General features: G+C 39.1%; 1 protein-coding gene across 1 annotated transcript in view; it reads right to left on the bottom strand.

Moving 5' to 3' along the window:
* Positions 1-26,190, bottom strand: part of NELL2 (neural EGFL like 2) — a 375,472-nt gene that overhangs the window by 325,499 nt on the left and 23,783 nt on the right. Inside the window, exon 4 of the mRNA XM_019934581.3 lies at positions 336-486. Within this exon, the coding sequence (XP_019790140.1) occupies positions 336-486 (151 nt within the window). The remainder of the gene's footprint in view (positions 1-335; positions 487-26,190) is intronic.

The raw sequence follows: 26,190 nt of genomic DNA, 5'->3' as shown, positions 1-26,190 counted from the left end.
AGAATATGGTATTTTTGCGGCTAAGTGTTCACCAATTAAGAGGAAGTATGTTTGACTTTAACATTGAGGAAGATAACTCATGAGGAAGTTAGTAATTAATAAATGGGTTTTAGGAATGGTGACTTCCCTTCGCTCTTAGCAACATCAAAAGCAATAGCTCCTTCTGCTTTTAGGCTGATCTCAATTACTTGTGTTTCTGATTTTGCATAAAGTAGCAAAATTATTCTTGCTGTTTTAAACCAATCATGAATATCTTGCTTTTGTTTACTTCTCTTTAATGTGTTAATTTCACCATCTATAATGAAAACACAGGAAACTCTAGCAGCCGCACGTACCTGTGATCCAAGTGGTGAATGGAGAAAATCACTCCGGAATTTAAATGGGTCTGTTTTAGGGTCACCAGAACAGTAAATTCATGCTTATTTCTCAGCTTCTGAAAAAACTGTTCAGCTATAGCAGTGGATGCTTTTATACTTCTGGGAGTATCTAAAAAAAGAAACATACAGTAAATAGACTAGAACTTGGCTTTATAAAGCATTCTTTACAGGCAACGTCTTTCAGAAAACATTATCAAGCAACTGCTGATAAATACTGAGCTCCAGACTCTCCTGGTAAATTGGTTCAAAAAGACTTTTTGCTACACATAACACAGGACAGTAAATCACATGAATGACTGAGCTTGTGTTTCAGAGATCTTTTTTCAAAAATGTCTTTGAGGTGAAGAATCAAAGAGCCCTGTTTGAAAAACTGAGCTCCCAAGTTTTCTCCTCACACTCTTCCTAAATCCTGGATACCACAGCCACGTCAGTGTCAACATTGAACAAAAGGATGTCCTTCCGAGAAAAGGACCTAAAAAACCATGATAGAGCCATTTAGCTTTTCTGACACCTCGTGACAGAAAACTGTATTTAAATCAATGTGCCACCTTCCACACTGATATCTGTAGCCAGAAGGCTTGCTATAAATAGATTTTTTAAAAGATCATTGAAATTAGTCACTCTCAGCCTTCTGTGCAGTGGATGAAACATTAAGATCAAATTATCGTGCCGTATTTTTGAAAGAAATGCACAGAACTCAATTCCCACATCCCTCTCCCCAGGCTTAGAGAACACCTAGACAAGAGAGATTTGAGTAGGAGAGCAGATTTTTATCCTGCACTTTCCTGTGGTTTAGTCGTGCACTCCAACCTCAGGACCCAGAGGACATGGGAGAAATAGCCAGGGGTAGAAATGGATTTAGTGGACAGGAAAAACCTATCATTCAAGCCGTCCGCTCACAGAGCATAACGCTCTCCTATTCAGTGTGTGCAGAGGGTTGATGGGAGCCAGAAACACAGTTTCCGTAGCTATCAAATCGTTCTCCTCTTTTCTGTGCTTTAGACTAGATAGACTAGATAAGGAGTTCTCAATGGGGAAGCTACTGGCATTTGGAGAGAATAACCCTTCCTGTGGAAGACTATCCTATGCACTACAGAACATTTAGCACCCCTGGTCCTGGCCCAATGAATGCCAGTGGCACTCAGTCCTAGTCACTGTGACAACCCAAAGTTCTCCCACACATTTCCAAGCATTCCCTTTGGAACAGTGCAGCAGAAATCAGGTTGAGAACCACAACCTTGATGAAACAGAGATTATGAGATTAATCTAAAGTTCCCCACCTTTCCAGCCACACAAATTTATGGAATAAAATTGTAATCACCTGGTCTGTGTCCATCACTGGGGATGCATAGACATGGAGAAGCCCTCAAGATACCCATAAAATGGAGGAGGGGACAAATAATCCCAATAAAACAAAAGAAACGCTGTCATACAGGGAAGTACAAAGTGGTGTTGGACCACAGAGGGAAAGTAGCCAACATGATCTGGAGGGCAGGATCTCAAAACAGAAGGCATTTGCTCAGGAGTTCACCAGGTAGAGAAGAGAGGGAAACGCATTCCAGTCATAGAAACAGCTTATGAAAAAGCAAAGAGACGTGATAGGGCATGACATGGCTGAAACAGCAAGTAGCAGCCATTGCAGGATGGGGCTGGGTAGGAAAGCTGAAGAGGAGAGGCAGGGCTTTGTGTGCCAATGTAATAGACACTTGTTTCTGTCACCATGCTCAATTTACTCTCTAGATAAAAAATTAAAAAATAAATAATAGTAACTCTTATCTACCACTGAAAAATGATCCCTCCCCACTCTTAACCCATGGCTTCCTCTGTGCTAAAAGTACCCAATCAGAGCGTCGCCTATTCCTGTCCACAGTAATTGATTCAGAAACAGGCACCTAATCCAGGGCAATGAAGTCAGTCCCAGGATATTGGTTCCAGGTTTTAGGAAAAAGAAACTTCCTAGTTTCCAAAAACAAATTTCCTCAGTTCTAGTCAATAGTCACAGTTCAAAAGCGTAATAATAATCCACAATTTCAGCCATGGTAAATGTAATAGTTTCTCCCTGGATTCCACTAGAGAGAAGACAGGCTTTGCAGAGATGCCATCCAATCCCTCTGAGATCCAAAACCGTCTGCTCCCCAAGGAGGCACAGAAAATGAGACTCTGTGAGAAGGATTCATCTAGTGTTAACTTTTAATCCACTCCAATTTATATACAGGTGAATCATTCACAAACTTCATGACTTCGTTTCAATTCGCTAGATAAGAACAAATTAAAATTGAATTACAAATATCACACTCCCCCTCCCGGCCCTGCGTCGCTCCGACCCTTTTCAGGCAGGTAGAGCTTGAGCAGAAACCTTTGTCTTGCTGAACAGGGTGATAGATGGGGACATAAATGAAGGAAACTGAGGAAGGACTACATTAAATACAGGAATGGTGATCAGAGCCACAGAGAGATGGGAAGGTGTAGCCCAGCGAGCTTGAGCTCTTATAGTGAGAGAAAAGAAATTGAGAAAAGGGTGCCAGCTGCCTGACAAGGTGGAACTTTAAAGAAGAGATGCTTGAAGAGGAGTTTTAGAAAGCTTTGTCATTTGGTACGCGAAGAAAACCTTCACTAAATCTCTATATTATTCTCCACTGCTTCTGGAGTCAGATTTGTGAGAAGGGTTGAAAGGCTATATTATTTGTGTGGGGTTTTATCTGTTTTGTCTTCAGATGAAATTACATGTGAAGACTGACCTTATGATGAAAGGAAGAAGGACCTAAAAAATGGATTACATTTGAGTATTGTTGGTAAAAATGTAAACCACCACGGTTGAAAACATGAGGAAGGCAAGTGTAGTTGAAGGGAAACCATTTTTTTTAAAGCTTTGTCAATCTGCATTTTGGAAAAATTTCTCTGGTAGCCATGTGGAATATTTGAAGAAAGAAAAAAATTTGAACGTTGGGAAAACTCTTGAGAAAATGGCAATTCAGGTGATTATTGACTTTTGTTAAATTTCACATATTTTAAAAATCACATTTTGACATCCCTAAACTACCTTTTCTAAATCAAATTGATGTTTTTGGCTTTCACCGGGAATCGTGATACAGAACTACTTACTGGTTCTTTCACTGCCTGTCAGGCATGTTGATGTGAGAAGGGCCAAGTGAACCCCAGGTGGATACCTGCGTTAAGATGCTTAAGGAAGTGCTTAAGGAGACCTGCAGGGCAGAACCATCCTCTATCCCGCCAGGGTGGTAAGTGTTGTCCCAGAGGGTCTCCATACAGCTTATACTTAAACCTATTCACTTACGCAGGGTCACAATTCAGGACACGCTCTCTCACCCTGTCCAGGCTCTCCTCCCAGCCCATTACCTTCCTGTTTTGCTCCCTCTGTGGTGGTTAGAGTGACTTGCAGGAAGAAGGGACCCTCCAATACCAAACATGTCCTACAGAAGCTCCATTCAGCCTATGCTTTAGGGACAGGAAAAATGAAATTCTTTTCTTTCCATCCCGATTAACCAAGTTCACTTGTATAGCGGTTTAAAAACTGGGTCTTGCATGAATCTATAATCCCCAGGTGAAGATAAATTACTGAATGAGGCAGAGAGAGCACCTCTAGGAAGTATACTAATTTTCAGCTTTCTGTCAACAGAACACCATCTCCCACCAATCCTTACCTCACCTTAATGATATTTAAATCTATTGTTCCCCCTTAAAAACATGTTTTTCAAAAATTTATTATGCCTGCGTCCGGGAAGGATTTGATGGGAGCCTGAACTCTGTGAGTAGCTCAAAAAAATTAGGGAGTATAATCATTTTATTATTATAGAATTCAAGAGATTTTTAGAAAGCAGAATCTAAAGAATTTGGTCACTGATAAAACACATGCAAAAGGCAAAAACAGGAGAAACAGGAGAAAATTGAATCCAAAGTTTCTAGCTTGAGAGACAGAATGAAAGGCAAATGCAGTAGGAGCATGATGGTACCCAAATGGGATTTCAGTTTTAGAAACGGTCGTTCTGAGGTGTTCGGGAACGTGCATGTGGACATATCCGGTGGGAGGCTGGCACTACAGAATCTGATCTCAAGAGAGAGGTCAAGGTCAGCAGTATAAATGTAGAGGTCATCAGAATACAGTATCTAAAGTCATAGGCATGCCTGAGTAAATCATAGGAATCACAGGAATGAGAAGAGGATAAAAGGATGGACCATAAAAACACTAAATCTGTCGCACAGCAGGGACAACATATATAACTTTACACGTGTACGATACAATGCTGCACGTCTAGCACCATCCTTCAAAAATGTATAAATAATGTATTTTCCCCTGTGAACCCACATTCCATTTTATTCTCACAACGCTTAACAAGGACAACTATTACAATTCTGTGATTCACCCAAAGGCACCAGGCATGCTAGAGGTATAATGGGGATGACAGTTTCGGGTCCAGCATTCCTTCCACTAAATTGCCCTGCCTCCTGGATGTGGCATCCTCACCCATGCTTAACTGCCACTCACACACAGAAAGGCAAATTCGGGAGCATCAACATAGAAAATCATCCAGAAAGAAGTAATTATATAACATAACATTTTTAGTTCCTTAAGTGACTCGCTTAGTAGTGATTTTAAGAAAGGTCACTTTCCCCATTTGCATTTCTGTTTCCCACTTTGTAAAATTAGCACTCCTGCCTTCTATTTTCATCTCAAAGATGATATACCGTTCAGAGAGACTTCTGAGTTCCTGTGATTATTACTCTAAGATCCAACTCTAGTCCTCACCAGAAAGTCAAGTCAAAGAAACCACCACGGAAGAATAATTTTACTTTATTTTTGTTATCATTTCAGTTTTCAGAATTCATAATTAAATTCAGGTATGTATTAAGCAATTTCTCAACAAGGTCTCCTGTTAGGAACCACACATAAAAAATAGATGGTTATGAGAACAAATTCTCACCCCAGAAAAATAAGTTTCCAAGGCCAGCTATGCAGATGACTAGCTGTGCCTGCCATGTAGCAACACCACGTGTTGGCTTTTAGAATTATGATACATATTATTATTACTCTCACAAGCAATGAGACTGTGGAACCCACTAAAACTACCAAGAGCCATTATACCCTTGTGGTGATTTTCTGAGCTTACTTTCATTCTAAGTGTCTCAAACTCAGCCACAAAATACCAGTTCTCACATATGAAAATTAACATAGAAGTTTCTGGCAATGAAATTATTCTTAAGATAAATTCTGCCTACCACCCCCTGTTTCTAGAGAACTGTGAATGATCATTCTTTGATGGACAAAAGTCAAAGTAAGCTGAATGTCTTTTCAAAGAAGGGCTGACGACCATCATTTGAACTGCCTCTTCAGAGCAAAACAGGCTGAGAAAAGGGGCCTTTAAATGCTATAGGAAGCCTTACAGAAGAACTTACCAGCATGCCCATGCTGTATTAGGTCTTTTTAATTGGAGAACTGCTTGAGTTTAAAATAAAACTTTTTTTCCAAGTTTTCCATTTTTATTGCGTGCAGAAGCCTAAAAATCCCACTAAGAACACAACGTGTGGCATTTTCAAGCAGTTATTAATAAATAATGAAGCAGGTCAGAAGCAATTACATCAAAATATTCATTTTTAGTCATGGGACAACCAGGATGGAGTGATGAGTTCATGTTTGGATGCAGTGTATCCTCCACACACATAGTTAGGGGGAGAGAGGAGAGAGAGGGTGAGATGGAGAGACAGAAACTGGTTTCTTTCTATACAAAATAGACTGTAGCTTAATGCAAGTGTATCGTGGCAGCAAATATGCATGTTTACTGAAAAAGAATCAGACTAGAGCTTCTTTAAGTATGTTTAGTGCATTAGTAGTAACAGTAAAGAGAAGGGGTCTGTCCATCTCCCAATAACAAAGCAATCGGTAAGAATTCTTTTCTTCTTTTGCACTTTAACTGCATCACTACAATTGCCATCATGAATCAAATGAGTCTCTGGCCCCTGACAGGTGTCTATCCTGTCTGCAGTGTGTAGAAACCTAAACTGATTTCCCGCCACATAAGCAGACTAATAAAAATACCATGTGCAGATTCAATTATAAAAACGGTCTAATCTCAGGCATAGAGTGGTTGACTTAGAATGTTCCAAAACTCACCAAATTACCCTTTTGTTCAGTCTCTAACTATGAAAGGTTGTTGTCTTCTAAATTCAGGTTAGAAATATATGAAATTAGAACTATTATTATATCAATAGTTGTTGTTCATTGCTCTTACTCTTTCAATATATCCATGCCTTTACAGTGCAAAACTTTAAAGGCAAAATAATAACAATTTTAAAAGCCATTAAAATTTGATTAACACAATATATACAGCTTGCAAAGTCCTTAAACATCAACAATCTCATTTAAGTCTACAGCAACTTTGAATAAATGAGATTATCAGCTCCACAGTAATAGAAATTACAGATGAGGAAAGAGAGGCACAGAGAAACCAAGACATTTGTGATTATCTCTGTAAGTGGCTCAAAATCAGACCTGATTTCCATCAACTTACTCTTTTAGGAACTTGTTGGTTCAACGGGAGCTTCCTGAGTGAAATCTGAAACTGAGCAGGTACACGAAGGGCAAGGAGAGACCACAGGAAGAGGCAGATGGCTCCGGATTGGTAGGTGGCAGGTTTAACAAACAAAGGAACTTACACCCAGGCTTGTCTTGGGCGGTGGCAAGACAAGTACAGCTCTGCACTCGCCTACCAGAATTTTAAAAGTTTATATAGAAGCCTTAACTGGGTTCTGTCACCTATGCCATCCAGATGGTCTCAACAACACATTTCTTTCTCAAGGCAGTTGCTTCCTTGAAAAGAGCTCTGACTGTGGGAACACTGGAATGTACATTTCAAGGATGGGAGCGGGTGAGGAGCCTCTGATTGCCGCCTCCCGCTTGTGGGTCAACTGGCGGTCATGTCCTCTCAATGACCTCCTCCAATAGCACTACCCAACGCAATTATGAGAGGATGTAGGAATGAACCTACCAAATTCAAGTGGCAGATCCTGGATCCCAACCCAGGCCAAGGTGCTTCCTGTTATTACAGGAGCACGATGCATACTCTATAGACAGTAGATAAACCCTCATTTTTAGTTAACTTTTATAAAAAATATATTCTGAAGATAAATAAATACATTTTTCTTGATCTTTGGATCAATTTAGGTTTTTCAGATCTACAAAACTATTCATATCACATAATCTCTCAGTTGCTACTTGAAACTATTGAGATGTAAACAATACTAAATTTTAAAACAAAAAGCTTTTTAAAAAGACAATTTTAAATAATTCTCCTCAAAAAGTTACTGGGCAAAATGTATGAGTAATCCACAACTTTTTTTCGTCAGCAAACTCACATCTAAGGATGTCACATCCTCACCCTTTAGACATCTATATGCCCTTTACATTCCTAGGTTCAGGGAGTTCAAGGACATACTCTTGGGATGTCAACTTGGAAATATCCCTTCATTTAACCTCAAAACAATCTCAAAAGTTTCTTTCAAATCTACAGCTAATTATAATTTAATTCAATGCATAATAAACATATGTACCTTCATGTATTATTTACAAAAAATGTTTGTTGGCTTAATGTTGTGAATATCTAACAACATAAAAATATACATACATAAGTGAATATAATCAGGAACAAAAGCATCCACTAACTAGTCAAAGAAACAAAAACAAATAGCAGATTCTACTCCTGGATTTAGCAACTAACTAATTGACTTTAAATAAATCATTGGAATTTTCACCAGTAAAGTAGAACAAAATGTAGTCAGGGTGCAGGGGGGACTACAAGTAATAAAACACCTCTATACTTTGAAGCTTAAAATTAAAGTATTAAAATTATATACATAACAGACATAAGATATTAAAGTTATTCCACTTTGCTTGTTTTTATTCCATGGTAACAAACAACTTTCTCATAATAATTGGCTTCCAAGGTACATTTTCCTTCGGACACAGCAGTAGTGATCAAACGGTATGAGTATCCTGATTTCATTCATTATTATAATCCTCATTGTAGATTAAAATTAAAATTGGTACTTGAGTTTATAATCAGATTAATGCTTTTAGCTAGTGTTTAGCTGTCCCTCAGAAATTCACCAGTGAAATTAGCAGCTCTTTTGTTACCAGCAAGAAGGTAAAGGAGCTGAAACAGTATTCCTCTTTATCATCTCTTCTCTCAACTGCAATACTGCTCAAGAAGATCAAGTAGGCATAAATACTAAGCAAATAAAAGGGAATATGATGATCGATGACAATGCCAATGCCAGTGATGATGATGATGATAATGACAACGTCATTCACAACTTCAATAGACTGGCTGCATTCCTCTGTTGATCCTGCCTCACTATTTATGGATAGCAGTCTCAACAACCTCATTTGAACATATGTAGCAGATTTGAGAATTAGTAATTTGCTAGACCTTTATTTAAAGTAGTCCAATATTATATCCAACTGAACCTAAACTGTATACAATGTGTTGGCTAATATCATGAGCCAATGTCTTAAATACATAAGGAAAACTAAATTCATGGACTGCCATAATTTACAAAACATGCTTTTGCCTTGACTAAAGCCACTGAAAACTTGAATAAATGTTTGAATTTCTTTAAAAAAAACTTGAGTTTTTTCTAGTCCTACCATTAATAGTAGAGGAAAAGGCTCAACTGCATCTTCCTATGCTGATACAGTTATAATGGATGAGGTATTGCTTAAACTAAACTACTCATCTTAATAGTGAAGTGTACAAATTCATCAATTATGTAATCTTTCTTTTCTCTTGTAAACTATCCCATATACAGTACCTAGCTATACCTTAAATACACATATAATTACTCTTTGTAAAATGTTCATCTATTAAGCGAGTAACTAGAAATTCGAAAGAAATATATATAAATTAGTTTTTTAAGTGAAAAGTGAATCATAAGTCACTCCTTTATTTTCTTTGAGGTCTGATCAAATATTCATACAGTCCCTGAGAAGGGTAAGAGAGAAAACAAATATGTGCATTCACAAAGCTGGCTATCATTTTATCCACATGCATGTTAGTGTTTGTCTTAGCTTAGTAGATTTATTAGTGTAAAAAGAAGGAAGAAAACATAGAGAATCAAGGTGAGATTTTCATTATATATCATCAACATTCAATTGAACCTCTTAATTGACAAGAATAAAGAATAGGTATCTCTAAGATAGTTTTACATCTATAAAATTATGAAGGTTATAAATTGTGCAACCTCAAATTACACAAGCAGATTCTAACAGAATCTCTGCTGAACAGCCAAAGAGATAGTAAGTAGTGCCCCATCAATTATGCAGAGCTGAAGTGCTGAAATACACGATTTCATCTTCTACCTAATAGGCCAAGTTGACCTGAGACATCAATTTTGGGAGTTCTGTTTTTATCCTTCTTTAGTTACAATAATCAGATTATTTTAGAATAACAAGACACCAAAATATCCATTATCATGGTTTATCACCCTATTGAAATTGTGCTATATTTTACGATTATTCTTTTCACTGCAAGAAAGAAAATAGCATTATAAAGTACCAAAGGACACGGGGCATAGTATAATCAGTTTCTCAGTCCAGAGTCTCAGACACCAGCCCTTATGTCAGTCAACCTCTGCCCTTGTTCCCCAGGCCCCGTATCCGTCTCCCCTCCATTTCTGAACCAGTTATGATAAAGAGGCCAGAAAATTAGAAATGATGCTCAGAATTAAGTCTTACTGCTCAGATATTCAACAAAAAAATGAGCTCTGAGAATTTGTGCAGCTTCTAAAATGAATCATTTCCCACACCTGCTATGTTGGCCCAATATACAAAGTTGAGCTGCTGCTTCAGTTTCCCAGCCTAGAACTCAAAACCCTGCCCTGCCCCGCCCCCCATCTGCTTGGTTGAGGCTCTAATGCCCAGTCAGGAATCTTGCCAATTCTCTCTGCTGATCCTCAGGAATGGATGAATCCTGCTAAAAAGTGTCAGAATGCTAGATCCATCAAATGATGCCTGCCTGCCTTTGAACTGTGGAGGCTACTGGACTTTCCTCATTAGCAGACTGGATACTACCCCAACTCCCACTCATCCTCATACCCTCCCCTCACCCCATCGTACAATCCTTGTGGAGTTTTTCCTGCTCCTGGGAGTTTTTCTAAATTATATTCTCTATTTAAGTGAGGGTACTATCCCTGGATAAAGCACAGAAGATTCACTTACTGTCTAAGCTCATCTCTGGACTTCACTTTACTAGAAGCTATATAATCTCTACTACCGATTCATCCATTCCCAGAAGGCTTACATCTAATCCTACCAAGCTCATGTCTCTCCCATTTCAAGACCTGGATTTCTCTTTAAGTGCTCATTCCTGGCCTAAGGATTGGCTCTAGTTTCCTGCTCACTTTCATTAATTCAACAAATATATATTGAGCACTTGCTACGTGCTGAGCATTCAGCAATGAAGATCAGGAATAATTCAATACAATGAACTGTCTACTGTGGCAAAGACTGCCTGTTGTCCTCCAGTAGCAATAATTACCTTCTTTTTAGTAATAAAACTCCCTACTTTCATCTGGGCACATGGCTGTGCAGCTAGAAACTACATTCCAGCTGAAGAGGCCGGGTGACTACAATTAACACAACATTGTAAATCAACTACACTTCAATAAAATAATTTTTTTTAAAAAAAGCAATTCTTTTATATCTTTAGCTATGTTTATGCCTAGAAAGTAAGACCAAAACAATGTGATGATCTGCTTAGTTAGGGCAAGTCTAGATGCTATAGAATCAAAAACGAGACAAATAATTCCTGTTACCTTGCCTTCATCACTGCTGTTGATATGTTTATTGGGGGCATATCCTATCTCCTCTCATTCTGTGATAGGCTTTCCAAGTGCAGGGATCAATTTTGTAATTCTCCTTCTTGGCACAGTCCATGTAGAAAATCAATATGCGGCCAACTGTCTTGTTCATTGATGACTTCCCCACCTACGTCTATGCCTTTTCATAACAGTGTTTGTTGTTTGCTCAAATAGCTAAGTAAAGGCTAGAGATTTATTTTGCCTTCAAATACTCCTTTGCATTGCCACCCAGTTTAAAATTTATGATTTAAAAGGTAGAATAGGTGATAACCCCAATGAACTAAACTAGAATACGTACAAAAAATTTTACAATAATGTTTTATATTGTTATCTATTAAGACCAAAGGCTCTCTCCTTTCCCCTTGCAATACAAACTGGCAAGTCTGTAGAGGGACTCTAGATTTACGAAAAGAACTTAATCCTTTGTAGCACTCTGAGATGAGCATGTTCCTAGAAAAAGGAATAATAGAGGTCTCAGTTAATGACAAGTTCAAAACATTCCCCTCAGATGATTACACTGCAGGTTGAGTAGTTTCTTAGAAATGTTACAAATTTCCAGAATGTCAGAGAAAATAATTTCTAACTGAATGGCAAGAAACACCTTCCAGAACCAAATGAAAGCACTGGACTTGTCTTATCTCAGCTCCACTATCAGTTTTGGGATAGTTGTGAGTTGACCTACATAGAATATTCAGAACACTTAACAAATTAATGTTCTTGGTTTTTTTCCTTTGAAAAAACTATTCAGGCAAAAAGTCTACACAGTGGTCTACAGATAGTTTCCCTCACTATATTTTACACCCTTTAAAACAGAGGAGAACCCAGGCATGAAAATAATCCTGTAATTATACTGCAATCAGGATTTAACATGTCACATCCCACCCTCTTGACAATTCTTTTTCTCTTATGATGGTCTATAGCCCTGATTGTTTATTATGCACTTTCATTATTTTTCAGTGTAGCACTTTGTGCTGTCTTACGTCTTTCTCTGTTTCTTATGTAATTCCTTTATATGCCAATCTTAAATCCTCAGAAAGACTGATTTTAATCTCCTTGAAGGCAACGAGTGTACATTTTAGTTCTCTTCTATTCCTAACTACCAGCAATTATGGTCCAAGACAGAGAGAAGGAGTTTGATAAATATCTGTTGAATAGAGTTGAATTAATTTTCCTTTTTAAGGTCTGGAAGATAAAACAACGTACCCACCTTGGTTGTGAAAGGATGTCATTCCCCTCCCCTCTTAATTCTCCACTGAAGCAAGGTTTACAACCCTGAACTTGCTGTACAGCTATAGGCAATGCCTGATAATCTCACAGACAAACACAGCTGACCCTGAACGCGGGTTTATGCAGAGGTCCTGGGAGGCATGGCCCATACTAAGTACGAGTCGCAACTATCTTATTAGTTCAGGCTAGGAAAATTGCTAGAGTTTAAAATTCTTTTGAAACCATAATGTCTGAGTGTATCTTAAAACAAGCTGCCTCCTTTCATCCCAGAATTTCCTGTTTGAATGCTATCCCAAGTCATATATTTCTTCCTCTTTAGTTCATATTCCAATTCCACAAAATTGTTTTCTTTCTAGCATTTGGAAGATAAAATGGGTATTTCCACCTTAATGCCATAGTTAGATATGGCTCTGAATTACATACAGATATGTGAAAGATATATTTCCATTTCTAATTTAGGAAATTAGGACCAAACATCAACAATAATATTCCCTATTTAAATACCAACATCTAACGATTCATTCACATATTTCCTCATTTGCATAGCTTCTCTCCCTTATCTGTACCACCTCACATTCACTCAGTAGAAATATACTCTAATTTTGTTTTTCTTCTGAATTCTTATTTTCAGTATTCTTATTCATTCTTCCCTCTTGCTTCATAAAGTATGAGCATAAATGCAGAAGATATAGACGTGTGTGTATATATGTGTGTGTGCACGCATACATACATACACTCACACACATGTTTGCTGTGGTCGATCTGCAATTTATAAATGTGGCTGTTTCTAAACCACCATTGATTGATCAGTTTTTAGGACTTTGGCATGCAGTTGTACACAGAAGCAACACTTTACATGATGGTTAGGTCCTGAGAAGACTCCATCTACTACAATATGCTATGGCTGACTTAAATCCAATAGATTCTGGTTTCTTAAGTCCAGGATGCTGAACTCAGAACACCTGGAACCTCGATGGGAAAGGGAGAAATTTGGACGCCAAGATGAGGTAAAGGGATGGGATAACTGAACAAGCTACAGACTAGATCCTGAAGAAAGGAGCCGGCAGTTCAATATCTAACAGTCAAAGAAGTAAACGTGAACCCTGGCTTGGTTCAAGTTGGGAAATTCAGGCAGAGGAAGCAATCTGTGCAAAGCACGTGGTATGCAGAAGCACAGTACCTTCATGGACCCGCCAGTACTCTATACCGTTTATACTGCTGGAGCATAAGGCGTGTAGGAGGGAGGGAGGTGGGAAATGGAAGGAGTTTAGATGGGTGGTCAGGAACAGATCAGGGTTCTGTGATCAGCCTTTGCAGAGATACTGTGTTACTCAGAGAACGGTAGGGCTAAGACAAAACCAAAGCAGAAGCCCAGTTATCTGAACTGGACCAGCAGAGTGAGGCGGAAGGAGAAGGGACGGCTTAGCAGGCATAGAGCAGCACAGCAGCAGGCACCAGTTATTAGCACAGTGAATTTTAATGAGTTGTATGCCCACACTAGTGGGGTGGGGTCCCAATAAACTCCCTGTCCTGGTCAGAACTGGCTCAGGAACTGGGAATGTTTGGCATACAAGGCCTGGTTACGCAAACCTAAAAGTGCTGAAACAGACCACCCTTTACAGCTTGGCCTCTAGGTGAAACCACATTCAAACTTCACACTTAGGACCCTAAGAATGTCTTCTCCCTAAGTAGCACTGTAAAGCGAATGGAGATTCTCCATCCCTGAGCCACATTAGGCTACAGGAGCAACAGCAGGAGCCTGAGATGCTCCTGGCAGCTCCGAGGGAATAAGGGAAGGAGGGGAGAGAAGAAACTCAGGGATCCCAGCACTGATGGAGAATGACTAAGATACCCAAAGCCAGTAAAGAAGGAAGAGAAGCAGTCCTGGGGTGAAGAGCATTCTCTAATTGGAGCACCACTGGCATGAAAGAGACCTCCCCCCTCACAAAGGACGCTTGGAGATACTGGCAATGTCTGCACATGGATCGGGTGAGAGGTTTGTGATGCTCAAATTCAGATGAGTGTGATGGGGAAGCTAGGGCTAATATTTTTCTCTTTGTGGATTCTTCTAAGTCTAAAAGAGAGATTTTTACAAAGAGATGAAGAAGGACCTTGTACTTTAAGAGGAGGGAGGAGGCTTCCCTGGTGGCGCAGTGGTTGAGAATGTGCCTGCCAATGCAGGGGACATGGGTTCGAGCCCTGGTCTGGGAGGATCCCACATGCTGCGGAGCAACTAGGCCCGTGAGCCACAACTACTGAGCCTGCGCATCTGGAGCCTGTGCTCCGCAACAAGAGAGGCCGCGATAGTGAGAGGCCCGCGCACTGCGATGAAGAGTGGCCCCTGCTTGCCACAACTAGAGAAAGCCCTGGCACAGAAACAAAGACCCAACACAGCCAAAAATAAATTAATTAATTAATAAACTCCTACTCCCAACATCTTCTTAAAAAAAAAAAAAAAAAAGAGGAGGGAGGCACAGAGAGCATGAGGTGGTCCCAACAGTGATCGATGCTGCTGCCCCTAAAGAGTGGTGGTCACCTCTGCGGTGACCCCTGCAGCCAGAAACAGCAAGCTCTGCGACGGTAGAGACCGGGCCTATTTCCCTTCCACTTCCACTGTATACACAGCACCTAGGCTAGTGCCTGGCCCATAGTGAGCCTCCTACAAATAATTGTTTAAAGAATAACAAGACTTAGCATTTACTATGTGCTTAGTATACGAGGCACTTTTCTAAGTGCTTTCTTTGCATTAGCTAAGTGTCCTTATTTACAGAGAGACAGTTACTTGTTCTAGGTTGGGGTTCCTCAACCGCAGTGCTATTCCCGTTTCAGACTAGCCAGTTCTTTGTTGGGGAGGATCCACTGTTCTGAGCACTGTGTGATGCTTAGCAGTACCCCTGGCCTCCAGGAGAACCCCACCCCGAAGAGTGACAACCTAAAATGTCTCTAGACATTGCCAAATGTGCCCTGAGGGACAACGCTTACCCTGGTTGAGAACCACTGCTTAGGATTTCCAGCTGATAAATGGCTATGCCAGGATTTGAGTCCAGGTTACCCACTGCAGAGAATGCCCTTAACCTCTCCATCTCAGATGCCAGAAAGCACACAAGCTAACATTTAGCCACTGCTTGTTAGGAACCAGGTGCCCTGTGAGCACTTCCCCACACCCTCTCATCTCGTTTTCACCATAGCTGTGCGTCTGAATGGCTACCTTGAAACCAAACACTACAGAAGAATCATCTAAAGTATTTTTCTCAACAAGTTGATTCATATCTTCCAGACACTTTTTCAAATATTTTTGGAGGACTGGAACTACATTTTGGTTTTCTGATGGCTAAGGCCCTGACTTTTCTGTCCCATTTTGGGGAACTGCAGTGTTCCTTACAGAACTCAGCAGATTAGATTGTCCACATTAAATCAATTCGGATTTCTATACAACCTTAAGGACTTATACTGTGCTACTTTTATTACAATACCCTAAAATCATCTTAAAGTAGAAGCACAAATCAGTGGAGAATAGCTTCCCAAAGATGTGAGCTCCAGGAGTTAAATGGCCTTTGTGAAACCTGCACAAGGGGGACTTGATTGTAATGCTGCCAGTGCACTTCACAGAAGCCTCGACTCTAAGAACAACAGGAGCGGACTTCCCTGGTGGCGCAGTGGTTGAGAGTCCGCCTGCCAATACAGGGGACAGGGGTTCGTGCCCCGGTCCGGGAAGATCCCACATGCCGCGGAGTGGCTGGGCCCATGAGCCATGGCCGCTGAGCCTGCGCATCCGGAGCCTGTGCTCCGCAACGGGAGAGGCCACAACAGCGAGAGGCCTGCGTACCACAGGAGCAAACCACAATCCCCAGAGCTTCTCTCTCTCATTTTAAAAACTTATGTCAAAACTGAAGTCCAAGGGATTTAATTTCAAATCCTTCTACCTGTCTTTAGTATTTAGAATATGTAGGATGAAAATACCTTTATTAAAGGTAGTAAAACCCACTGAGAAATACAGTATCAGAATTTGGTATCATGGTGCTTCCCAGAGCACAAAAAGGATGTCTGAAATTATGTCAACAGAGGATACCTTGAAAGGTCAGTAAGATCTCTTATGTCATTGACTATAGTGAAAACCCAACAACTACCACTCATCCGGAACAAGCGTGAAAAACGTTTTTGGTAAGTAATGTCAATATGAGTTACGTAGGTAATTTACAAATCGTGAGCACCAATCTTTCACTGTAAAAATGGACCTACAGTTTGAATAATCATTTTTGAATATGTGCGTGCATTCTGGACTAAGTGTACACTGAATGTCTATGCTATTCCCATCATTTGTTAGCTTAATCAAGCTATTTAACCTCTCTGGGCCTCAGTTACTTTGGCTCCCATCTGTAAAATGGGAATAATAATAGTACATAGGGTCATTGTCAGGATATATATAGATATATATATATATATATATATATATATATACACACACACACACACACACACATATATATACCACTTAGAACAGTGCTTGGCTGTTAATAAGTGATGTTAATAAGTGCCCAATTAATATCACACACACTTTGATATTCAAAGAATTCAAACTGATGTGTGTAAATGGATAAACAAATAAATAAAACACTTATCTAACAGATGTAGATATGAACAGTCATTTCAACATGCACATCAACAGCTTTTAGCAGCCACAACTGTAAATGAGTTCATCAACTAAATGGGAATATGTTGAAATATGAAATTTTCTTCTGCTGGTCTGGGTGCACAGCTTCAACATCTGAGAAGGAGGAGGACCTGATGACTGTAAGATGGCAATTTTCAGAGTGTGATGAGGGGATTTAATTTTGTGCAGCTCCCACACCTCCCCACGCACGCTTCAATCTGTGCCACATGAGTGAATTTATGTGACACTACTTCCTATTCTCATTATGATCTTTGTAAAATTTTCCTCTTATTCCTTTATACCATCTGTGAAGGATTATTCTGTACCATTGTACTAATTATGCTTCTGCAGAATATTTATGTGCCCCTTTGGTAACCTTGGTAACTCCGAACAAACATTTTAAAGACAGCTAAGACACTTTAATCACTTTTAGAAAAAACAGTCTATGTTTTCATGTTACTTATATATATAACAATGGTACTAAAGAAAAAGAAAATTGTACTAGAAGAAAACAGAGATGATCAATTATATATAAATTATATGCAACATGTCATAGAAGCAGAATTATTTGCAACCATCACCCAGATCAACGCTTGAAGCATCCATAAGATTTCTCTTCGTAAATATCGATTAAGAACATGAGCACTAGTCACTAAACCAAAAAAATCCTGCAGTACCTTAAGAATAATATCAGCATTTGAATACTGAATAATATCACAACTAAAACACTTTCCAAAAGGCCCTTCAGCTCTGTGCAGAGATACTAATATGAAATGTGTACTGGTAATAATCTACTTCAAGTTCTTTCCATTATTGGAATTTTTTTTCAACCTTCTAACACAACTTACTCAATGAAGTTTTCACTTGAAAACTATCATTCCCTCAGTGTGCTGTCAGGACTCTGATGATGGTGAAAAGTTCTCCAAATGACTCCACTGAAAAGGACCATAATAATTCTGCTCTTCTCACCCAGGATGACACGATTTGCCTGCCATCTGGGGACATAGCTTTGGATTGCTTTTCTGGCAGCTGGGCTTGGCTACACTGCTTAAGTCAGGCTTTCTCAGTTCCTCCCATAACCGATGGCACACACTTGCAAGACAGATGTCACAGGTCAGGTTCCCATTCTGATTCTCAGAATTCAACACTGCCTGACTGTCACTACCTTTCCAACCTCACCCCAGCCCATGCTCCCACATGCGTGTTATATTCCATCCACACTGAACTACTTGCATGCCTCCAAGCGCACAGGCTCTTGAACTCCCCGTATCTTTGCAAATGCTATGCCTCTGCCTGAAACGTCCTTCCTTACCTCTTGGTCTGTCGAACAAGCACCTAAATGCTTTCCAAGTTCCAGCTGAATCAAGCACCCTGCTCCAGGATGCAGTCCTGAAGACCCAGCTACAGTTGGTAGAGGAGGTGATTTATTCCTCAGAATGCCAGTCCACTGAGTGCTGGAGCATTTAACGTTGCAGAGCTTGTCAAACTACAGTGTCCTTCACTACACTGTGAACGCCCTGAAACCAAAACTCAGGGCTTATCTATCCCAATTTAGTCTACTTCCTGACATAATTTAAAACTCAATAAATGTGAATAGATTAATAATAACCCTCATTTATCAAGAACTTATGTTCCAAGATCTTACATTTTTTAATCTCACTCAACAATCCCATGAGGAAATGATAGATGACAAAATAAAGATTTTTAGTCATCATAGAAAACAGTCTCTCCAGTGATGAATGCCCAAATGAAGAAATGAATGACTGAATGAATAAATAAATCTTTCAAATAAACTAGAATATTGGGGCTAGTGATCATCACCACCCATTGACTCTCTTCCATTTCCATCACTTCCACTCAAGGTCAAGCTCTTGATATCCCACTTCTGGACTGCTGCAATAGTCTTCTAGTCTCCCTGCGTCTAATCTTCGCCTCTTCAAATCCATTCTACCAGATGGTTTATTAAACTGTATGTGCACGGATGCATTCCTAACAGTCCGTAGGTTACCTATAAGAATTACATCATTTTGTGGGACTTCCCTGGCAGTCCAGTGGTTAAGACTTTGCCTTCCAATGCAGGGGGTACAGGTTCTATCTCTGGTCGAGGAGCTAAGATCTCACGTGCCTCGCGGCCAAAAAACCAAAACATAGAACAGAAGCAATATCGTAACAAATTCAATAAAGACTTATAAAAAATGGTCCACATCAAAAAAAAAAATCTTAAAAAAAAAAGAATTACATCATTTTGTGACTTGTTTTGATACTAAAATTTAACATTTGTATTAATATACTCTTGAGCATCTGGAAAACTACCCTCTGGAGCACTCTCATGAAATTTCGGTGACTGCCTTAGTATTTTTGTTTACAACTGCATTGACCCAAGCAGTACTATTATAATTCACAGAGACAACTATGAAAAGATACATGTAAGTAACATGACGGCTTTCAGGCCAAGAGATGGCCAAGTTACAATACTGAATAAATACTAAGAAAGGTTTTACAGCATTCAGAGCAAAATGATGAGAGAATTGAGTCATCCCACAGTACCTGAATAGGGCTTGAAAGAACCTGCATCCTAGCAGTCACATTTATGTTGTAAATAACAAACATATTTGGTATCATATTTACGTTGTAAACAGCGAAATATTACCTATCATGTTAAACTAATGTTGTTAATTTGTATTTACAGCTTTGTTTGTATTTAAATTGTAAATGTGTTTTGATTAAAGTATAGTGTTATTAGTATAAATGTTATTAGCACAAGGAATTTATACTCTGTTTTATATTTACATAAATTTAAGGAACAATACAAATAATTTAGGTACATAATGGGAGTCAGAAAGAATTAACTTTTCCTTTGGAAAAGGTTTATACAATAGCCGTGGTTGAGAAATATTGACTAAATCATCCCAGTCATTCTATATAGTGGCCTTTTTTTTTAAGTAATGTCTCTCCATAACCCAAAAGTCAAAATCCAAACTGGCCCAGTAAGTTCAAAATGCATACCTATTGCTTTGATGTTGAAATGTACTTTCCTAAACAAGGCTCTTTACTTTTCTTTCTAAATGGCATCATATATATTGCATCTGCTCTTAACAAACAGTAACTAAACAATGTGTCATAAAGGTTCCCTGCCAACAGAAATTTCTACCACTTTTTTATAGATCTCTAGCTTAAAACAAATTGTACTATGTATAAGTCAAAGGTGCTACAGTAAATGTAGCAATTCATTTTCTCTCCTTTTTACCAAGGCAGGAATAGGTCAAACACATGGGAAAGAGATATCTTTTAAAATGCTAAAAATGTCTTTCTAAGGCAATTGTTTATGTGTCTGAATTGAGGAGATAACAAGTAGTTTTGCAAAACACTACAAGCAGGCAGACCCCTAGGCCTGATATTTTTAATATTCTGAAAGTAGTGTTTTGTTGTTGGCATAACTACCTATCGGGGGGAAACCATAATAATTTTATTAAAATTCAACAGTTTAAAACAAATAGCCCAGTGAACACTTGTGCACTGGGCAATGCCTCAGAAATCTATTAGCAGGAAGTACAATGGATAGAAGAGAACAGAAATTGGCAAGCTTTATGGTATGACATTTCAAAATGATTGCAATCCCACTGACTGCCCAGAGTAATTGAACTTCTTTAAGTGTACTCCATGTTTTTTTCCACATCTCTTACTTCTATATCATGTACCTTGCCTCAATTTTCTATAGATCAAACCTTTAAAATTAGATCTCATCAAGAATGAAACTGATTGGTAATAATATTTACATTTCTCTTTCTGAAAGGATAGCACATGCTTCTTGTCTCGGCCATAATGCAGGAATGGCTGTAAGACTTACCCACTACTATCTAAAACTATAATATTAGACAAAATGTAGAAAGCAACTATTTTTAGTCACTGGACAACAGATACCACAGGGTTGTGATCCTTGCGAGAACCTTGGCGTTCTGCCTGTGTACCCTCCTAACTGAGGCATAGGCACAGGGAAGCAGATGGAGCCAAAGAGATAGCCACAGTCTTCGCTGCACAGAGGCAGAAGACAGATGTGCAGAGGAAGAGCTCCAGGAATCTGCCTGGGGTTCCCAAGAACCAGCTTTAGCCAATTATTAAGCTGTGCATGCACTGCGAGAAACTCCAAAAGACTGGCAGAGAACAGCTCCTGGGGAGAAGGAGCCAGACTGAGATTCCAGAGGACACACACAAGACACTGGCTTATGACCGTCCAGAGTAGAGAGATCTCTTCAAGCACCCAAGAGCATTCAAGCCAGAAAGGCCATGCCTTAGGAAGTGCATCCATTCTAGCTATAGAGTAATGGCTACTCTAGAGCCACCTTAACAAATCTTAAAACTACGCCTTAATAGAACAATGATAATCCTCCAGTATCTGCCTGATTAAAACAAAACAAAACAAAAAGAAAAACAAAAAAACTCAGCATTCTTTAAAAGAAGACAACAAAATCCAACAAAATGCAAAAAGCCTGCAACAGTCGAAACAATCCTGAAAAAGAGAAAGGGAGGGAGGAAGATGGAAGACTTATACTACCTGATTTCAACACTTACCATAAGTCACAGTAATCAGAACAGTGTGGTATAAGAAGAGCTCAGTCTAGAAAAAGAGGTCTGTCCAATAAATTTTGATAAAAACACCAAAGAAATTCAAAGGGGAAAAGGTAATATTTCAATAAATCATGCTGAAAAAAACTGGATGTCCTTATGGAAAAGAAAATCATCTTTGAATTCCATCTCATGCTATAAAAACAAAAACAAATTCAAAAGGCATTACAGACCTCAATGTAAAAGGTAAAAACTACAAAACTTCTGGAAGAAAGCACAAGAGGATATCTCTGAGAACCTGAGTTGGCAGAGATTTATTATACAGAGCACAGAAAGCATCAGCCATTAAATAAAAAATAAATAAGTTGAATTTCATCAAAGTGAAAAACTTCTGTTTACCAAAAGACTTCATTAAGAAAATAAATAGGCAAGTCTATTGTTTTGAATAGTGTCTCCCCAAAATTCATGTTCACTTCAGAATGTGACCTTATTTGGAATTAGTTAAGATAAGATCATACTTTAGGGTTTAGGGTGGGCCTAAATCCAATGACTGATATCCTTATAAAAAGGTCATGTAACACATGCAGACACAGAAACACAGACACACACATAGAAGGAAAAACACCATGTGAAGACAGAGACAGAAATTGGAATAACGCAGGTACAAGCCAAGGAACATCTAGGATTGCTGGGAGCTACCAGAAGGTAGGAAGAGGCAAGAAAGGATTCTTCAGAGGGAGCTTTGCTAACATCATGATTTCTTCTGGCCTTCAGAGCTGTGAGAGAATAAATTTCCATTGCTTTAAGCCCCCAAATTGTCAAATTGTGGTAATTTGTTACAGCTACCCTAGGAAACTGAAACTTCTCCTCATCAAAAGACTTCATTAAGAAAACAGGCAAGCGCTTCCCTGGTGGCACAGTGGTTGAGAGTCCGCCTGCCGATGCAGGGGACACGGGTTCGTGCCCCGGTCCGGGAAGATCCCACATGCCGCGGAGCGGCTGCGCCCGTGAGCCATGGCCGCTGAGCCTGCGCGTCCGGAGCCTGTGCTCCACAACGGGAGAGGCCACAGCAGTGAGAGGCCCAAGTACCGCAAAAAAAAAAAAAAAAAAAAAAAAAGACAAATTTCGGATGTACAACATGAATGAATCTCAAAAACATTATGCTGAACAAAGAAATCTAGACACAGGAAATAGAACAAGCAAAACCGAGCTATGGTTATGGAAATCAGAGTTTCCTCAGAAGTGGGGGTGGCAGAAGGGGAATGGCAGGGATCACCTGGAAAGAGACACAAGGATGCTTGAATTTGTTTTACATGAGAAATGTTGGAGTACCTGGAATCATGAGATACAGGATCCATAGGTACATGTATTTGTCAGACTCACTGAGCTGTACACTTAGTGTCTGTGCATTTCACTGTGTATAAATTAGCATCTGAAAACTTTTTAAAGATGAGCACAAGTCTACTCAATTTTAAAATTCATTCCATAACTTAAATAAATCATTATTGTAGTAGGAAGTGTTCACTTCTGATGATCGGGTCACAGCAAACCTCTATTTTCCATATCTCGTATAAGTAAAGAAAAACGCCTCAGAGAGTGTTTATGAAGGTGCACAAGTGATATAAAAGGAATCTAATTTTTAAAAATTACAGTTGGTACCCATTCTATTATTTTAATTCTAGCAAGCCATAAAATGCCAGATAATTCCAACCTGTCCCTTGCTGAATATTTTGGACATAGCCTCCTTCAGCTATATTTTCCATTCAAAAACGGGAATAATGAGAGTCCCAAAGTGCCAGTAAATTTCCTAAATGTAAGGTGAGCCTCCTTTTCTATACAAACTAGAAGAATTCAAAGTATTTGATCACTTTCTAACTTGAGAAGATGAGATTAAATAACACAGACTCCAAATTGTATTCTAAAAAGCCAGCTGTCCTACTAATTGTTGTACATGTCAAACAAAAGACCTTCCCCATCACAAATGAGTGATAAAGGAATAAAGACTATTAATTTAGTAAAAACCTTTCCTTTTTTTAACATCTTTATTGGAGTGTAATTGCTTTACAGTGGTGTGTTAGCTTCTGCTTTATAACAAAGTGACTCAGCTATACATATACATATATCCCCATATCTCTTCCCTCTTGCACCTCCCTCCCTCCCACCCTCCCTATCCCACCCCTCTAGGTGGTCACAAAGCACCGAGCTGATCTCCCTATGCTATGAGGCTGCTTCCCACTAGCTATCTATTTTGTATTTGGTAGTGTATATATCTCCATGCCACTCTCTCACTTTGTCCCAGCTTACCCTTCCCCCTGCCCCTATCCTCAAGTCCATTCTCTAGTAGGTCTGCGTCTTTATTCCTGTCTTGCCCCTAGGTTCTTCATGACCATTTTTTTGTTTGTTTGTTTGTTTTTTTAGATTCCATATATATGTGTTAGCATACGGTATTTGTTTTTCTCTTTCTGACTTACTTCACTCTGTATGACAGATTCTAGGTCCACCCACCTCACTACAAATAACTCAATTTCGTTTCTTTTTATGGCTGAGTAATATTCCATTGTATATATGTGCCACATCTTCTTTACGCATTCATCTGTCGATGGACACTTAGGTTGCTTCCATGTCCTGGCTATTGTAAATAGAGCTGCAATGAACATTGTGGTACATGACTCTTTTTGAAATATGGTTTTCTCAGGGTATATGCCCAGTAGTGGGATTGCTGGGTCATATGGTAGTTCTATTTGTAGTGTTTTAAGGAACCTCCATACTGTTCTCCACAGTGGCTGTATCAATTTACATTCCCAGCAATAGTGCAAGAGGGTTCCCTTTTCTCCACACCCTCTCAAGCATTTATTGTAAAAAACCTTTCTTAATCAAATGTTACGATTCCTGACTTAAGGTCCACCAAGCATAGGGAAGGTGACAGGAATGAGGCACAGTATTTAGAGCTATGCTTTTCAATACAGTACAGAGTCGTGTACTCTGTGGCCTGCAGTGTGGTGTGCAGTGGCTATATCAGTACACTAGCCATGTAAGCCTATTTAACTTTAAGCTATTACATTTTTTATAATTAATTTTTATTGGAGTATAGTTGTTTTAGAATGTTGTGTTAGTTTCTGCTGTACAGCAAAGTGAATCAGCTACATATATACATATATCCCCTCTTTATTGGATTTTCTTCCCATTTAGGTCACCACAGAGCACTGAGTAGAGTTCCCTATGCTTTACAGTAGGTTCTCATTAGTTATCTATTTTATACATAGTAGTGTATATATATCAATCCCATTCTCCCAATTTATCCCACTCCCCCTTCCATCCCTGGTATCCATACATCCGTTCTCTACATCTGTGTCTCTAATTCTGCTTTGAAAATAAGTTTTTATCTGTATTGTTTTTCTAGATTGCACATATAAGCGATATTATACAATATTTGTTTTTCTCTTTCTGACTTACTTCACTCTGTATGAAAGTCTCTAGGTCTATCCATGTCTCTGCAAATTGCATAATTTCATTCCTTTTTATGGCTGAGTAATATTCCATTGTATATGTGTACCACATCTTCTTTATCCATTCTTCTGTTGATGGACACTTAGGTTGCTTCCATGTCCTGGCTATTGTAAATAGTGCTGCAATGACCACTGGGGTGCATGTATCTTTTTGAATTATGGCTTTCTCTGGGTATATGCCCAGGAGTGGGATTGCTGGGTCATATGGTACTCTATTTTTAGTTTTTTAAGGAACCTCCATACTGTTCTCCACAGTGGCTGTATCAAGTTACATTTCCACCAACAGTGTAAGAGGGTTCACTTTTCCCCACACCCTCTCCAGCATTTATTGTTTGTGGAGTTTTTGATGATGGCCATTCTGACTGGTGTGAGGTGATACCTCACTGTAGTTTTGATTTGCATTTCTCTAATAATTAGTGATGTTGAGCATCTTTTCATGTGTTTGTTGGCAGTCTGTATGTCTTCTTTGGGGAAATGTCTATTTAGGTACGGAAACACAAAAGACCCCGAATACCACAGCAATCTTGAGAAAGAAAAATGGAGCTGGAGAAATCAGGCTCCCTGACCTCAAACTATACTACAAAGTTACAGTCATCAAGACAGTATGGTACTGGCACAAAAACAGAAATATAGATCAATGGAACGGGATAGAAAGCCCAGAGAGAAACCCACGCACCTATGGTCACCTAATCTATGACAAAGGAGGCAAGAATATACAGTGGAGCAAAGACAGCCTCTTCAATAAGTGGTGCTGGGAAATGTGGACAGCTACATAGAAAAGAATGAAATTAGAACACTCCCTAACACCATACACAAAAATAAACTCAAAATGTATTAGAGACCTAAATGTAAGGCCAGACAGTATAAAACTCTTACAGGAAAACATAGGGAGAACACTCTGACATAAATCACAGCAAGATCTTTTTTGACCCATCTCCTAGAGTAATGAAAATAAAAACAAAAGTAAACAAATGGGACCTAATTAAACTTAAAACCT

Source organism: Tursiops truncatus, chromosome 11 (genome assembly GCF_011762595.2).
Source record: "Tursiops truncatus isolate mTurTru1 chromosome 11, mTurTru1.mat.Y, whole genome shotgun sequence".
Classification (NCBI taxonomy): domain Eukaryota; kingdom Metazoa; phylum Chordata; class Mammalia; order Artiodactyla; family Delphinidae; genus Tursiops; species Tursiops truncatus.
Note: the sequence above shows the minus strand (reverse complement) of the source record. Positions and strands in the feature narration are given on the sequence as shown.